The sequence below is a fragment of the Colletes latitarsis genome, chromosome 9 (assembly GCF_051014445.1).
Source record: "Colletes latitarsis isolate SP2378_abdomen chromosome 9, iyColLati1, whole genome shotgun sequence".
Taxonomy (NCBI): Eukaryota; Metazoa; Arthropoda; class Insecta; order Hymenoptera; family Colletidae; genus Colletes; species Colletes latitarsis.
The window spans coordinates 19,681,660-19,698,430 of NC_135142.1; the positions used below are offsets into that span (position 1 = coordinate 19,681,660).

Genomic DNA, 16,771 nt, shown 5'->3' on the forward strand with positions numbered 1-16,771 from the left:
CAAAGCTCCCATTTCATTAATTCCATTAATAAAAATATAAATTTGCATAAAGATCTGCAGTCTAATAATAATAGTGTGTTTAGAAATACGTTTAAAAGTGGAGTAGTGAAGTAATTTATATACATAAAAAGATACGCGTCGAACATTTTTGTATTGCCTGTTTTGTACAAAATATACAAAATGCTAAAAACTATTCAATTGCATTACTTTCCGCGAAAATATGTTATCACTATCCATGGTCATCGTATATGCATGAAATACACTCGACGTATTAACTGAATCCGATTCTCATCCACTATTTGTCATTCGCTCTTACTATTCTCAATCTAGTTCCCAATCTACGTTACTGGAAATATTTCTAGCGTCGCTCGAATATTAAATATATTATCAATTATACTTCGGTTAATATCAGTTTTTTTTAATTTCCCTTTATTATTTGTGTCCATTTACAAAAAATATTTGGAAATAGATGAACAGTAGCAAGTTAATATCAGTGTTCGGAAAATGTTTACCATTGGTGATTATGTCCATGAATAAAAAAGAGTATATAAAGTTTTTAACATTTTTCAGAAAACGAAAATTTATTTTTCAAAATAATGTCACAATTTCTATTTTCTCATACATATATCACAATAAATATTTTGTTGGATTCATAACTTACATTCTCCAATAATTTTCTTTCACTCTTCTAATCAACTTAAAATTTATTATCACTTTACAAAAACTTAAGTTGCTGTTATAATTCTGTGTTAGATTTTTTTATTTACAATTCTATAAGGTTTATTTGTTATTTTAAATAAAACAGTTTAAGGTGACAGTAAATCTTTCATCCTTTCTTGCACTGTTTTTCTTTGATATTTCCCATTTCTATGCCTCGATTTCTTATAACTATAAAACTTAAAAGAAGAATATACTGAAGAAGAAGAATATTCCAGAATATAGAAATGTTGAACTCGAAATTCGTTTTAATCGACATTCCTCCTTTCCACCAGTGGACACTTCGTACACGATATTATTGTTGCATGACACAACAAAGCTGCGCCATTGTATCGATTCAATCAAATTTACACATAAATTCAGTATCGTGTAAATTGGTTGTTGAACTCCAGAGAGTAGGGTACTGCAAAATGAGCGATGGTATTGATTTGGCGGTGTGTAAATTAAGCATTATGGTTGCATTAACTACGAGGAAGGTCTTTCTGCGTGAACAGTTACAGCGTTAGATGAATCGAACCAATCATCCTTGTCAAGACTATCAAAACAACGCGAATAAGACTTCGGTGGAGCTAAAACCTGAATTCGAGAAACCTTTGTGTGTACTCGGTCCAATCGTAAGGAACGAGCTCGTTCAAGTGGGTTTGAATACTAGGAGACCTAAAAAAAAGCCACTTATATCAAAGAAAATTATATTATGAATTGAAGCTTACAGTTGGATCGATCAGCATACTAAAAGGAAACCGTTAATCTTTTCGAATGAATCGAAATTCAATCTCGTAACAAAAAGACGTTCGAACATTATTTTTGGACGTCCTAATTATAAAACGTTTTTAACAATGAAGCTAATATACATAATAGAGTTATCTAAACGTAAATAAGAACAACTTTAACACTAGAACTATTGGAAGTGGTCAAAATGATTGGTAGTTTCTAATAAAAATTATATAAAATTTACTCGACCGGATTTTTCCATTGCATTATATATTTCTTCAAGTATTTATCGTTTTAATTTTGTTGGTATAAATAAGTATGCTATAATTGTCTCTAGTTCTAGTGTTGAGTCGACTCAAGATTTCGCAGTTTAATAGAGAAACATTTCGTTTAGAAAATATGTTATATAAAAATAGATAATGTAGCGATTGCAAAGTGGGATCACTTTTCCATTGCTTCAACTATCTATCGTTTTAATTTTTTTGGTGCAATTAAATACACCACTGTCTGTAGTTCCAGTGTTGAGTGGATTCAAGATTTCGCAGTTTAATAGAGAAACATTTCGTTTAGAATATATATTATATAAAAAAAGATAATCCGGGATTTTGTTTCCAAATATTAATATGTTCGTGTTTGTTGCAGTCTCAACACGGTTGCAAGGACATCCGAGAATCACCGCGCAAGGACGTCGAATCTGAAAACGTGCCGTCCTCGGGGCATACCGGGAAGATAACTTTGGACAGTATCACAGAATCGCCATCGGAATGTAACTCACGGAATAGTTCCCTGAAGAAGCAGGAGCACAAGCCTCTCCACGACACGAACACTATCCTCGAGAAAGTCGCCGAATTTCATAAGGTAACGTAAGTTCCCGCGACCAACCTCGTTACGAAAGGACAACGTTAAGTCTTACGGGACACTTTGTACCCAAGAGAGTGCGGTGATGTATGCATGGGAATTCTTCCGCCAAGAGAAATCGAGTCGTACCTTTCCTGGTCCAACAAACCAGGTGGGAACGTCGTTAAAAATGGACTTAAACTTCGTAATTTCGATATTTACCCAAGAAATTCGCCGAAAGGAATATCGCGAAGTATAGTTGAACGAGTTTAACGAGATCCCCGGGGGTTGGAAACTTGCAGCTCGTCGTTCGTACTTGTCATTCTTAATTTTACTTGCCTGAAGAAATTTGTCTCCTAAAAACATGTCCAAACCGTTGGGTTATCATTAGACTGCGGATCTTTATGCAAATTCGTATTTTTATTAATAAAATTAATGAAATGGGAGCTTTCCAGGGAGTTGTCTCGACCCCTAAATATAATAATTTTGCATATTGCGTGCATTCTGTAGCTTTTTGAAAATTAAAATTTCTCCTGTATGCATAAACTTTCGAGACGGTTCTTCTTCGTTGGGAAAATCTGTGGTTTTGTTAAAACATTCTCCTAAAGATATAATATTTATAATATCGAGAGGCTAGTGTCTTGATAAATAATTTTCTTTCTTTGAAAGAAACTATCTGGCGATGAAATTGGACGACAGTAAAGGTAGAGGAATAGTTTAATCTATCGTTTAATCGATTCGAACGTTGGATTTAGTCTCGCTGTTCGATCTCATCCCCCCACCATTTGCCTCTCCACGCTCAGGCCACGCCCTCAGGGATCTTATTAAACTTGTTGAGCTATACTCGAAACACACTCAAGTGGGAAAACGGTAGCCTTGAGGATACAAGCAGCCAATGTATTTTTCGCTGCTATTGCGGATCCACGCTGCCTCCAATTCCTGTTTCCGATTTTTATTTTCGACGAAAATAAGAAACAAACTATTCGAAACGATGCTCTCGTTTATTTACCTTGGAAGTTCGTTCGAAAATTACCAAAATATTTATAGTTGGACGAAATTCGAGTGAAATTAGCGTAATTCCAAGCGTCTGAGCGCCATTGTATCGCGTATATTTCGTAAATGTGGCTAAATTGCTTCCCATCGTTATCTTCGAACAGGTTTGCAAACACGTGTCAAAATGTGATTGCTAATCTAGTTCGTAGACTCGAGAGATGTCTGAAGAACGGAATTTATTCAAATTAGATTCATTAGACTCTACTTTTACAAATTGAATGTTTTCCTCATTCGCTGAAAATGAATCCAAAGTGCTTCCTACGTCCATTGAAATAACTTAAATAAAGAAAGAAAAATATGACAATGGTTGTAAAACGAACGTGTGCTTCTGAAGACTCGTAAAAAATTTTTATTTCGCGTGGAAATTTCTTTTTTATATTTACTTATTCCAGCGACGCAACAGTAAATCGATAAACTCGACGAATGGTAGTTCTCACGTTTTAGAACTTTGAATTCTCGTTGCTCTCGTGTAAAAAGTGGTAGAAAAATATACATTACCTTTTTCCCTCCGCGATATTTTTGTAGTTTTTATCAAACTCGAGATATAAACCGTTTCAGTTGTATGACCATCCTTTATAGTATTTTTCTACGTATTTAAATATTTTTCAATTATTTCGAGCAAGCAGGGAAGTGCTTTTCTTCGCCATTAAGAGAAGATGAACTCGTTAATATTAATGGAAATTTCATAGTAAATTAAATGTAAAAGTACACGAATTTATTATTTTATTTTACTTAAAAAATCCATGGAACTTTGACCTAATATACGTCCCTTTATGCGACAGAATAAATTTCATGATGCTTAAATTTCACTAGCACGTTGGTAAACTAATATTTCACAAGGGAATCGCATAACGTGTCGCTCGCCGATTTTAATGAAACTCTCCACGTTTATTAAAAAACAAAGACTATTTGATTCACGTTCAACCGTTTACGAGATATTGTGCAATAAAGATGGCGCTCGGTGGTTTGACAAATATGTACCTATATTATTCAATGCAAAGTTATGGCTTAACGGCCACGATCGGAGCTTCGAAATCGTACGAGATCTCGATTTTCGTTCTACTAAAATTGCTTTTACATCGCTTTTAATACATCTGCAATCATGTTGCAATTTAAACAGTGAATTTAGATTTACTAAAATTTCTTACCCAACTCAAATTACAATAGCACGTGTTATAAATATGAACGATAGTTTCATTTATTTACGAAATATCGTCTGATAAAACGTTTATCGAACACGTTCCAAAATATCAGTTTTCCTCGAGGATAGTTTTCGTGGGAAAACGTTCTAACGGTAAAAACAGATAGTTTTTTAAATAGAAATATACAAGTTGCGACAGAATTAAAAAAGTTAAAAGTGTTTCGTTGCTTTTACAATGCGAGACACACTCGTGGCACGCAAATCCCAGTTTATTTCGACTGTAGAAGTTTTCTCTCCCCGATTGTGCAAGACACTATTAAATTCAAGCACCGTATTGGCAGGATATCTCTCAATATTCATGAAATTATTGTATTTCCGTTTTAGCATCGACATGCTCGAGGCAGAGACGCCACAACTGGTTCGCTTCATCGCACGCTGAGCATTCATACGACCGCAATCGAGCAAACCTACATGGCCGAAGAATGCGACGAGAACGACTATCATCTCGATCTCGATTCCTACAAACCGGTACAGCCAATCGCTATCGATCACGGAGTCGCGTTATTTCCTGTTGCCGCTCCCCACTCCGGAATGGATCTTCATCTTCTCCAGGTAAAAATCCTGTTTACGATGTACACTTCGAGACTAAGCAGTCACACTTCTCCAAACTATCGTTCCCTTTGAAAATTAATTTCGAGAAAACGATGACAACTCGAAGAAAATATTTTCTTCAATTATATATAAAATATCATTGCACTCGGTTGATTAAAGAGGCCATTTTTAAGAATCCTCATTAATTTTGAAGTGACCTGAACTTTAAAACTGAAAATACCAATATTCAGGACATCAAAGCAGCTGTTGTAATTGAAAATTTATAAGCCATCTTATAAAAATAGTTACTAGTTCCATACCCAGTTTTATAAACTTTCTTTGCGTGGATAATATTAAAAATCAATGGATCGAGAAAGGTAAAATACTCGAACAAAACAAACTTTCGAGACGCGTATAGCGTAGAAAAGTTACTGTGGTCCAAAACAGATCCAAGCACCGCCATCTATGCGGTTGCCAAAACCATTCGCTTTTGGACGGTTAAAGGATATGTACGACTGCGGTCAAAACGCGAGAGTATTCGTCCAAACTAAAATTAAACGTGGATCGTGTTTTGTATCAGCAACCTACAAGCAGTTTGGAACAATTTTATGCTTTAATCGTGTTAACGTATAACAAGTTTCTCCGATTTATCTGTATCAGAGACATCGACGAAGAATTAAATTTACTTCAAAATCCTTTATTCGAGTCGGAATTCAACGAATGACTTTTCAATGTGCATATTTCGTACAATCAGAAATTCCCTCGATGGGAAATCGTCTCCAAAACGTCGAAGAAATAAATATAAAACCAGTGCACTTATATTTGTGTACGGTAATGATTCTTAAAATGAACTCCAGACATGATTCGTAAGTTGAACATATTTCTATACCTTCCAATTTCACAACAATACCATTGTGTATAAATACTGGTGTTGAATTTTGCCTCCACTGTACGAAACTTGAACGTACCAACCCCAAAGCAACGTTCATTTTACGAATCATTACTGTGTTTTTACGATTCGAGTTCAGATTCGTTATTTGTAAAAAGAAGGTATGCAATATAAAATATTGAACTATTATGAGTTACTCGAGGTTCTATATTTATTAATGTAGTATCTATCCTCATGATTCGTAAGTTGAACATATTTCTATCCCTTCCAATTTCACAACGTTACCATTGTGTATAAATACTGGTGTTGAATTTTGCCTCCACTGTACGAAAGTTGAACGTACCAACCCCAGAGCAACGTTCATTTTACGAATCATTACTGTGTTTTTACGATTCGAGTTCAGATCCGTTATTTGTAGAAAGGAAGTATGAAAGTATCGACGAACTATTATGAGTTATACGAAGTTCTATATTTATTAATGTAGTATCTATCCTCGTGATTCTTAATTTGATCGACATTTTCATATTTAAAATCTGTAGTTCGCCCTTTGAACGCTTCTTTTGTATCATATTACGTCATAGAAGTACAATATCGATCGTACACAGTTTCGAGAATTAATTTGCATTTCGTGTGTGTGTTTTTCCACGACGTCTGAGTCCTGTTCGTTCCCAGAAAGGGGCATCAAAGAGCACAGCGTAATTCCATTACGCGACCACCGCCGAAGCTGTAAATATATCAATCGAGCGTATCGCGATTTAGAATTTTCAGCAATTTCGCTGGGAAACTGATCCAGAGATTATCAACGTAATTTTTATGTTCGTGAATAATCATCGATGCAAAATTCCATTCACTTCTTTATGGATTCAAACGCAAAGGGAATATATTAAAAATTAACGAAATTTGCAATTTTGACATTCTACGATTTATATGCAGCGATATTACAATTCTACGTTTTTTAAAATCGATTGATATTATTTTTTCCTTTTAATTGTCTCGTTTAAATCTTATCGTAGCGAAGTGTAAAGTGGAGAATGTTAGATCTATGTGACGATACGTTATTAAGAATTCACGAAACGAAGAATTGTTGGTCGAAACGTGTATTCCAGTGATTTATTCGTATCGTATCGAGTCGTGATTGTACGCGAACAGGCACAGTACGAACCTTGGGAAAGGAGGTGGGCATAAAGGCACGACCTTACCCGCGGATGATTTCGAAATATTAATATCCCAGCGTCCAGCTATTTTCCTAGTTGCTGGACACACCGTAGTGCTTAGATAAAAGGGATCGTCGGGTGTAGTTTTCCTGTGCTTCAAAAGGATTTCAAAGAGGCCAGTCTTACCGTGCTACCTCGGGTATATCTCATAGAATTTCGCGGAGGAGGGAGGAAGAGGAAAAGAGAGGGAACGATCTAGGAGTATGAGTGGAAAGCAGCCAGAAATGAAAAGGATTAAAAGTGGAAAGACGTCGAGGTAGGAGGTTGGAAAGGCAAAACCGGGTCATCCTCTCGAAGAAAGTGTTTTCTGTGTTAATTGGCCGTATTAATAGCGGAAAAACGATGGATTGAACATCGCAACGTGCACAGATTTAAGGAATTTTATAAAATAAAACGTCATCAGAAATAAGAGGGAAGGAAAAATAAATTTTCCAATAATCCACAAAAGTAAAAATACAAAAGTTTTAACAGGAGAATAGAGAAGTTAATTCCTTCGAATGATATTTACTCTGATACGATTGTGTAAGCGTTAATCGTTTTTGGATGATACGCATCTTTTCTACATACCACATTTATAGCTTCGAGGCTTAATAGGATAAATATTCAATTATCATCAGTGATGGTTCATCACAATATATATTCGTCATTAAATAGGATCAAAATATCATCATGTGTTTACGTTTCGATACGTCATATAACCTTTGGAATCAGATGAAAATAATTGCTAAATATATAAACACTGGCTTTGCATTAAAATTTAATTTTAATTTCGCGTCGAAATTACTTTATATCTCTGTATCGCGGGATTATTATTTATAACTCGTTGAAAATAAGAGAACGCCTTCTGACGAATTAACATAAGGTTTCGCCTCGCGTTCAGTGAATATTTGTTATTATTATGAACCAAACAAAATTATTTGATTTGTACTGGCTGGAGCGTGAATCAACAATTCGTAGCATTGTGAACATTCTCTAATTAACTGCACATTTGGTCTTTGATGTTTTATAAACGATTTGCATCTCATTAGAGAAATACAAATAAACAATACTAGCAGGAGGATGATATTTAACGACAAAAGAAATCCAAAATGTGGAACAAAATTTCTTTGTGCGATGCTTCGTTTCTTGAAATTGAAGCAAATAAATTAATTCATTTTCACTCAGATTTCTTTGTTCAACATGGAATATAAATATACTATAATTTAAATTCTAATTTTCATTCAATCACTAACGAAGAAATTTGTTTATATTCCATTCATTATTTAAGATTTTTATTTAGTCCTAGTTTCGCCAACATGTCTGACCATTATCGATTATTTCTACTTGGAACTGGTGTTTACAAATACTAAGAATGGTTGAGGAACTATTTCTTACCAATTTTATTGTATTTGTAAGTACACACCTTAATAATGTTTCTATGATTTATATTTTCCCAAATTATTAAAATTTTGATATTATATTGAAACATTTATTATACTTCTTATGTCCATTATGTATGGACAAGGGAGCATCACAAATTTTGAAAAATTGTTCACATTAAAAAAACGACTACATAAAAGACACGGATTCTACGATAATTATTCGCGTCACAGTTCTGTGGATTGGAAAAAAAATTCCCCTTTCGCGTAAACTTTCCTTCGATATTTCTCACCGTTCCGAAGGTATTCCATGACAAAGAAGCACCTGCATTTTTTCCAAGGAGAGGTTTCACCCCCTCAAACCAGATTTCCGCACGATCGGAAAATGGTTTCGTATTACGGATAAACTGTTTGCACACAATTTTTAAAAAAATCTAAATTCCCTTCAACTGTTTATTTAAAACATTATAATAACATTCGTTCGACGTTGTGCAATAAACGTTTAATAATATCAAGTATGCAAAAACGTTTTTCAATTTCTCATAATGGTCGTTTTGCAAGGAAACTTTACGTAGAATTTATTTTTATTTTATATCTCTAAAATGGGTATGACTTATTGCATTTTTTATAGTTTATTTTAAATATAACAATCTCTCACAATTAACGTTTTACAAGAAAACTTTACGTAGAATTTATTTTTATTTTGTATCTCCAAAGTCTGACTCATTACATTTTTTATAGTTTATTTTAAATGTAACATTACTGTATTCTTTAGGTTTGATTTTGTCTATTGATGTATTAATTTGGTTTTGAGATCATTCAAACTATTTTTGACACTGACTACCAAAATTATGAATAAGTGTTACTAAATTTCTCAGTGATACACGTAATTAACATCGTCGTAAGATTTGTAAATTTCCCTGAGGGCCTAAACGAGATTAATCATTAATTTTGTTAAGTGGGTAAACAGTAATTATGAAACTCATACGCAACTGCTTCGTGCACGTTTGTCAAAATTCGCAAACAACAGTTTGACTAATTACTATTATATTAAACACGAAGTTGCATTATGGACTCTAATAACACAAAGTTATTTTTGCTGTTCAACAATGGAGGTCAAGTACCGTCCATAAAGACGAAACGGTGAAGGAGTGGTAGAACGTGTATATATTTTATAAAGCAGGTGCCTGGTTTTACAACTTATAGTCGATATTGCATCCATCGTGCATCGTAAATTAACATATAAAATAACCTCGGTTTAAACCAATTAATTCCATGAATGTCGTAAATTTTACAATCACGAAGTTACAATTTTAGTTACGTAGAGACATTGTCGGTTGGTAGATTAGATTCAAACGACACACAGTCTACGTGAAATAATCGAATTTGATTAACGATGCACCAAATAAAAATCGTAAACGTCTGTTACAATCGAAGTTCGTTGAATCGAGGCTGTGCTGGCATTCTAGCAAAGATAAATAATTTCATTTAAACGCGTACATTCCCCCACCGTGAGCTTCTGTAAATGTCCACACAAGCTGCACTCAGAGTCGACCGCATAAAAGCTGTTCTAAGTGCATTAGAAATTCCATCAGCGTTATAAACACACCGGCGATATACACTGCTTTCGCCACGTCCCACGCCATAGCACGATTTGGTGCACCGCAACTGAACCAGATACCACCAGAAACGATCTAAATGGTCCATAGATTAACATTCGTTCGAATCGCGTGTCGAGATTCTTTTTCCAACGATTTTTCATGCTATCGTTTCATTTGCCGCGCGGAGATAAAATCTTTAATCAACTTCCAATCGTGGGATTTAGGTGGTGCTTTCGCGAAACACCGGAGGAATAAAAGGATCGAATACACAACGTTTGAGAAATCGAATTCCATCGGAAATTAATACTCAAACAATGTTACGATACGATGTATTATATTTTGTACAAAAATTTTAGACTTGAAAAGTATTTTAAAGAGTAACCAAAATCTTAAGGTAATTTTTATTACGTGTATGTTATTTTCGAGCATTACGAATATACAACTTTTGAGAAATCAAATTGCATCGAAAATTAATACTCAAACAATGTTACGATACAATGTATTATATTCTGTACAAAAATTTTCGACTTGAAAAGTATTTTAAAGAGTAACCAAAATCTTAAGGTAATTTTTATTACGTGAATGTTATTTTCGAGCATTACGAATATACAACTTTTGAGAAATCAAATTGCATCGAAAATTAATACTCAAACAATGTTACGATACAATGTATTATATTCTGTATAAAAATTTTAGACTCAAAAAATATTTTAAAGAGTAACCAAAATCTTAAGGTAATTCTTATTCTCTGTATGTTATTTTCGAGCATTACGAATATACAACTTTTGAGAAATCAAATTGCATCGAAAATTAATACTCAAACAATGTTACGATACAATGTATTATATTTTGTACAAAAATTTTAGACTCAAAAAATATTTTAAAGAGTAACCAAAATCTCAAGGTAATTCTTATTCCCTGTATGTTATTTTCGAGCATTACGATTCACAAATACGTGATATAGAAAATATTTTTCTATTGTGATTTGCAGTAGAATGTTCTATAAATTAGAATCGTGTATTTTTATGTGTCGTTTCTGTGCGTGACAAATGTTTCAAACCAGTGCAAAATTACATTTAAATTACATTCAAATCAAGCAGATCGTTCCTGCTAGTCGTTAAATAAACATGCACGGTCCAATCGGCTGTTCATTGGACTGGTACACCAAGTTTTATGGCAGCGCTATACTTTCATTTCGAACGATTGCCTCGTACCTCTACTTGTGCAAGTAACTCACATACGTTACGAATTTCGTCCAAAAAGTCGTATCAAAGAGTTATCGTGCGATAAATCGTAACACGTACGGTTCGTTTTATCGAGACACGTTTCTATCGGTATCTGTTAATTACATCGAGTGTGATGTCTATTTAATTACGTTCGCTACTCGTTTGAAATAGGAAATGCGATGGTAACATTCGATAGCCAGTTTAACGCTAAACATAATTAATACTAACATAATTACTTTTTGGGATCAGAGTTTGATGAACTTTCATATTTCAAAATTTTTTTAATTATTTTATTCTATACGGAATGTATAATTCTTTTATCTATTGTAGATAATGACATAAAAATTCTCGTATTTAATTTTGTTGTAAGTTCTGTTACAATTATTATGATACTATAAAGAAATAAAAATGAAGATGGATTAAAAAGTACGGTATACTTTATAAATTTTGTTTCAAGTTAGGTATTTGAAATTTTATATTAAACTAAAAATCTATAAAATTACATTAATAAATTTTAATTTGTGAAAGACATTATTATTAGTTACGTGAAACGCTTTAAAATAAATCTGATATCAAGAAGTTTCTGTCAGTTTGAGAGACCTGATAAAAGAAATATTTTACATATTTGAAATATTCATATTCAATTTAATCTTCGAGAGAGGCAAACTGTGAATTCCGACTTTTTCGAAAGAATTTTTGTTTCGTTAAGCGATGTATTGTATTAAAAATTATGATAGATACTCTTTCGTTTTTATGATAATAAGCTCATTGCACGTACTTTTAGGAACGAATTGTGCTTTGAAAATTTGAACTTTGAAAAATGTTTATAAATCGGTTTCATTAGTTCTTTTGATGTTTTATACATGTATTCACTTAATGTGCCAGTTGCTTTTACACGATGCCACATACACCACGAGTCTGAACCCTTTGGACAATTGTGGTTCGAGGTTTTTCATCGCTCGAAGCTTTGTAGTATAAAGTTACCCAGGCTTCTTTGTCCATGTTTTCAATGGAGCTAATGTTCCGACGTATTACAAGACCATAATAGATACTCATTTCGTTTATGAGGTCGGTTTTCCTCCGAACAGTGATTTCTACAAAAGTAATTTTTCCACCAGTCTTCGTACTTTTCATATTCGCTAACGACAGCAATAACGGTAATAAAATTAAAAATTTTATTTGGACATAAGAAAATTTTTATTCACATTCAAATTTATACAATTTCTGTATATCATTGATATTTTGAATTTTCTCATTTTTCTTATTCATTGTTAAAGATATTTTGTCACAAAAATATACGGAATTAAAATTTATTATTGAAAAATAAATTAAATTAGCTGAGATACGTTCGATACTGCATGCAACAAGAAATTAGAACTTATGATAAGACAATGTATGTTTGAAATAAAGGAATCCCACATGCTATTGTTAAATCAAAGTTCCAACAACGATTCAGTGTAAATGAGCCTGAATAATTAGCGATCTAATCGATACCGTTGCTCTTGATAGCGGATTAACAGGTTAATCTTACGTCAATTTCTTGATTAATCTCTTGGATGACACAGGGAGAAGTCCCACTTGATGTCGTAAGTCGCATGTGGCTTATGCATGAAGGAGCACCGCCACATTTTAGCCTAATAGCTGGAGTTCACACAAGAACAATTCCTGACAAATAGCTTCTGCAAGATTTACATCTGCAAGATTAACACTAGGACTATCAAAGCAGTCGAAATGACCCATTAGTAATTTCTAATAGAACTCATACAAAATTTACACAACTAAATTTTTTAAAATTTATCGTAACTTTCTATAAGAGAATTAATAAACGCTTATTTCCATTGAATATACACTTCTTCGCGTGTCTGTCGTTTGAATTTCCTTGGTACAAATAAATATAATTGTCTGTAATTCTAGTGTTAAATGCACTATATTTTTATTTGCATCGTTTAAAAAGAATTGTTTGATCAAAATTCATTGCCAGCATTAAAACACCACCATCTATAATAATTTAGAATTTTTGAAACTCTCTATCAAAAATTTTATGACAAGATTGACTTGTTTGAGACTAATAAGGAAATATTTCGAACCAGCACGCGTCAATTTTGATAAAATTTATAAGTTTTTGAACAAATATTGGACACCTATTTTTTTATCGATTCGAAAGCGAAAAAATAGCCCCCAAAATGAGGGTGTTGAAAACATATTCCCGAATACGTTGTGTTTATTTAATAAAGAACCTAATCACATAAGAAGATTTAAAATACCCAATTTAGAGGGCAATTTCCACTCTTTCAAAGTGGATGTTAATAAAAAAGAAATACGAATCAAATAGACTTTTAAAAACTACCTAAGCTAAGCAATGAAACAGTGTAGTAATATGCCTTCTTAAAATTGTGTGTTTATTTAATAAAGAACCTAATCACATAAGATTTAAAATACACAATTTGAGGGGCAATTTCCACCCTTTCAAAGTGGATATTAATAAAAAAGAAATACCAACCAATTATTTCTTAAAAAACTACCCTCCTATAAATTCCACAATCTAAACCGTAGCTAAACAGAGGAATACAGCAAATCATAGGCAAAAGGGACTAAAATTTGATCGCGTTTGAATCCCCATTCACATTCGAACTATGTTTACACCACAGAAAGGAGTGCAAAACAGTGAAAACGAGTAAGAAACAAGTGACATAATGCCTGATGTCCACCGGGAGGGTTTCGCTATCAGTATTTTAGGGATTACAAAGGGGTCAACTTCCCAGAAGAAGTTTCGAAGGTTCCTCCGCGTGTCCGTGCGAAAGAATCATTGTCTCTCGAGAGCAAAAGGGCTCTTTCAGACGATATTGCGCGTGCTAGGGCTGCATCCATCCGTTCCTCTCATTTTGTTTCCTTCGCTCGCGTACTTTTCCACGTAGGAAAACGGTTTCTCCTACACTGCCAGCGAGAATCCAACCACAAGACGAGTTCACTCCGAGATTACATAGCTTTACACGCCCTCGTAATGACAGCTACACACAATTACACGTTTCTGCCGAGCTACTGAACCCCGCGAGGAGCACGCGAGGGCGTCGCTAAATGAAACAAAGCGCGAGAAGGAAAGAATTATGGTACAAGCGTTACTCTCCTGCTGTGGTGGCTCATTAGTAACCTGAGACTGCAGCTCGTGTGTCGATGATAACGCCTGGATACGAGAGCAGTTCCTAGAAGCGGCGGGGATAACTACCGCGACAGTTACGGAACAGATTTCGCGACACTTACGGCCCGTGACCTTTATTACTGCGTTTAGTGTAGTTCTACGCAGCGACCCTGCGATTTTCAAAGCCATTAACGCGTAATCTCCCGGTACATAAATCACAAACATTGATTCTACGCCCTGGCTCCACCGTAGGGGTGGTCTTCACCCTCGAACAACGAATAAAAATGGTAGACTCGTTCGAAAAATAACTTTAAAAAATTCGTTAACAGGCTCTAATTTATGGGTGAATTTTACGAACGAAATTATTAGTTTATGAATCCATTTGTCTATTTGTTGAATCCAAATTTCCATTTGTTGGTCGGGAATAAAATTTACTCCGATCCACTACTTGCAAGGGATTATTGAGACTCGATATATTGTTGGGTACATTAAAATGCATCAATCAAAGTCGACATAAATAAATAAAATATTTATGATTTCTGGAACTTTAAGTATAATCTGAAGCTTTGTAATGTAAATTTAGTGTAAAACTCAGAACAACCAAATCATAGAAAAACAGATACTAGAACTACCTAAGTACTACACGTATACACACCCAAGTATACACACGTGATTGTAAAGACGTTTTCTTTTGGATTTTTCTTTCCGATAGAGACTAGTATTTGATCAACTCCCCCAGGGATGAGAGTCTTATTATATTACTGCAGTAATTGTTGTTCTCTATAACTGAGAGGCGTGTGGAATACAATCTCCTGATCCCTGGATCACGACACCATTCTGTCCCGGATCGATCAGCCTTTTTTTCGAATCATGGAAGATCAAGTACTCAATGACTCTCCCCAACTGTATTTAATTGCAAGAACGTTTCCTCTCGGATTCTTCTTTCTGAATAGAGTCCGTTATTTGATCAACTCTTTCAGAGACGAGTTCTTTATTGCATTACTGCGTCTATACTTGGTCCAACGAGACGAGCCAGAAGATAAGGCAACTAAAGCTTCCTCGTCAGAGAACAGTGTCTTCCCTCTCGATCAAATATCTATTGCTCGTCGAATAAATTTTGACATTCGTATCATTTAACAATTTATTTCTTCTGGCTCGTTTCTCGAAGTGTCTAGACCCAATGAACCTTTCCAATATGAATTCTATCCCTCAGAAACTGTAAAACTTGGTGTGTTACAACAGTAAAAAGATGGCCATAACTCGGGATCGAGGACACAAATTTGCACGAACCTTTTTGCTTTTACCCTGTGTAAACAAATAAATTGGTCGTGTTTGGATTTGAAGAATCGTCAGCAATAGGATCGTTTCATGTTTCAGATGTTACATCATGGCACAACCTTGGTACATTGGGACTCCGAGGGTGGCACTACGAGAACGGCCTTGGTATTCGCGCGAGTGGATCGTGCTTGCGGTACCTTCGTCTGGGAAAAACCGCCATGGAGTCCCTTGAAAACTGCTCAGATAGGCGGCACAGCCTCCACCGAATTTTCACTAACTGCCAATCCAGAGGACACGGTACCGGCCGGTTTATCAACGAGGTACACGACCCAGCAGTCGGAATGCTCCTCCGTGACGCTGGAAGAGGGATTTTTGGACCTAAGTTCGGTGAAGGAAGTCATGATCGGCTGCTGTGATCGGGACAGAGAAACCGATCTCAGAAGCATCTGCAAGAGGTACGGTCTACCGGGCTCCGACTCATGCATCGGCCTCATGTACGGCTCAAGTCTGCCGGACAATCGACTGATCTTTATTCTTTGCCCTCCTGCCCTTAGCAAGTGAGTAAAACCATCGTTTTTATCTTTGGGATACTAATTGGAAATCTGTGAAACTTTCTGCGAGGTCAAAGTTTTATTTTTTAATATCTGGTGATGACAATTTTATTATTTTATTTTTTAAATATAATTTGTCACGCCAGGAATAAAATTCATGTGTAATTGGAGGCGTTTCCTTGATAAAATTACAATTTTATTATTTTATTTTAATTTTTACAATTTTATTAATTTATTTCTGAAATATTATATAATTTGTCACCCTTAAATTAAAATTCATATATAATTGGAGGCATTTCCTCGATAAAATTTCAATTTTATACAATTTTTACAATTTCATTATTTTATTTTTGAAATATGACATAATATGTCACCCCTAAAATTACAATTTTATTATTTTATTTTTGAAATTTAATGTAATATTTCACCCCTAAAATAAAATTAATATATAATTTGAGGCGTTTCCTA

General features: G+C 34.4%; 2 protein-coding genes across 3 annotated transcripts in view; both read left to right on the top strand.

The window, feature by feature from the left end:
- Nucleotides 1–16,771, top strand: part of Fucta (glycoprotein 3-alpha-L-fucosyltransferase A) — a 428,362-nt gene that overhangs the window by 212,558 nt on the left and 199,033 nt on the right. The window lies entirely within an intron of this gene.
- Nucleotides 1–16,771, top strand: part of LOC143345931 (1-phosphatidylinositol 4,5-bisphosphate phosphodiesterase epsilon-1) — a 210,264-nt gene that overhangs the window by 145,911 nt on the left and 47,582 nt on the right. For both annotated transcript variants that reach the window (XM_076773555.1, XM_076773556.1), the window contains exons 9-11: nucleotides 2,071–2,286; nucleotides 4,844–5,071; nucleotides 15,852–16,309. In XM_076773555.1, coding sequence (XP_076629670.1) covers nucleotides 2,071–2,286; nucleotides 4,844–5,071; nucleotides 15,852–16,309 — 902 coding nt within the window. The remainder of the gene's footprint in view (nucleotides 1–2,070; nucleotides 2,287–4,843; nucleotides 5,072–15,851; nucleotides 16,310–16,771) is intronic.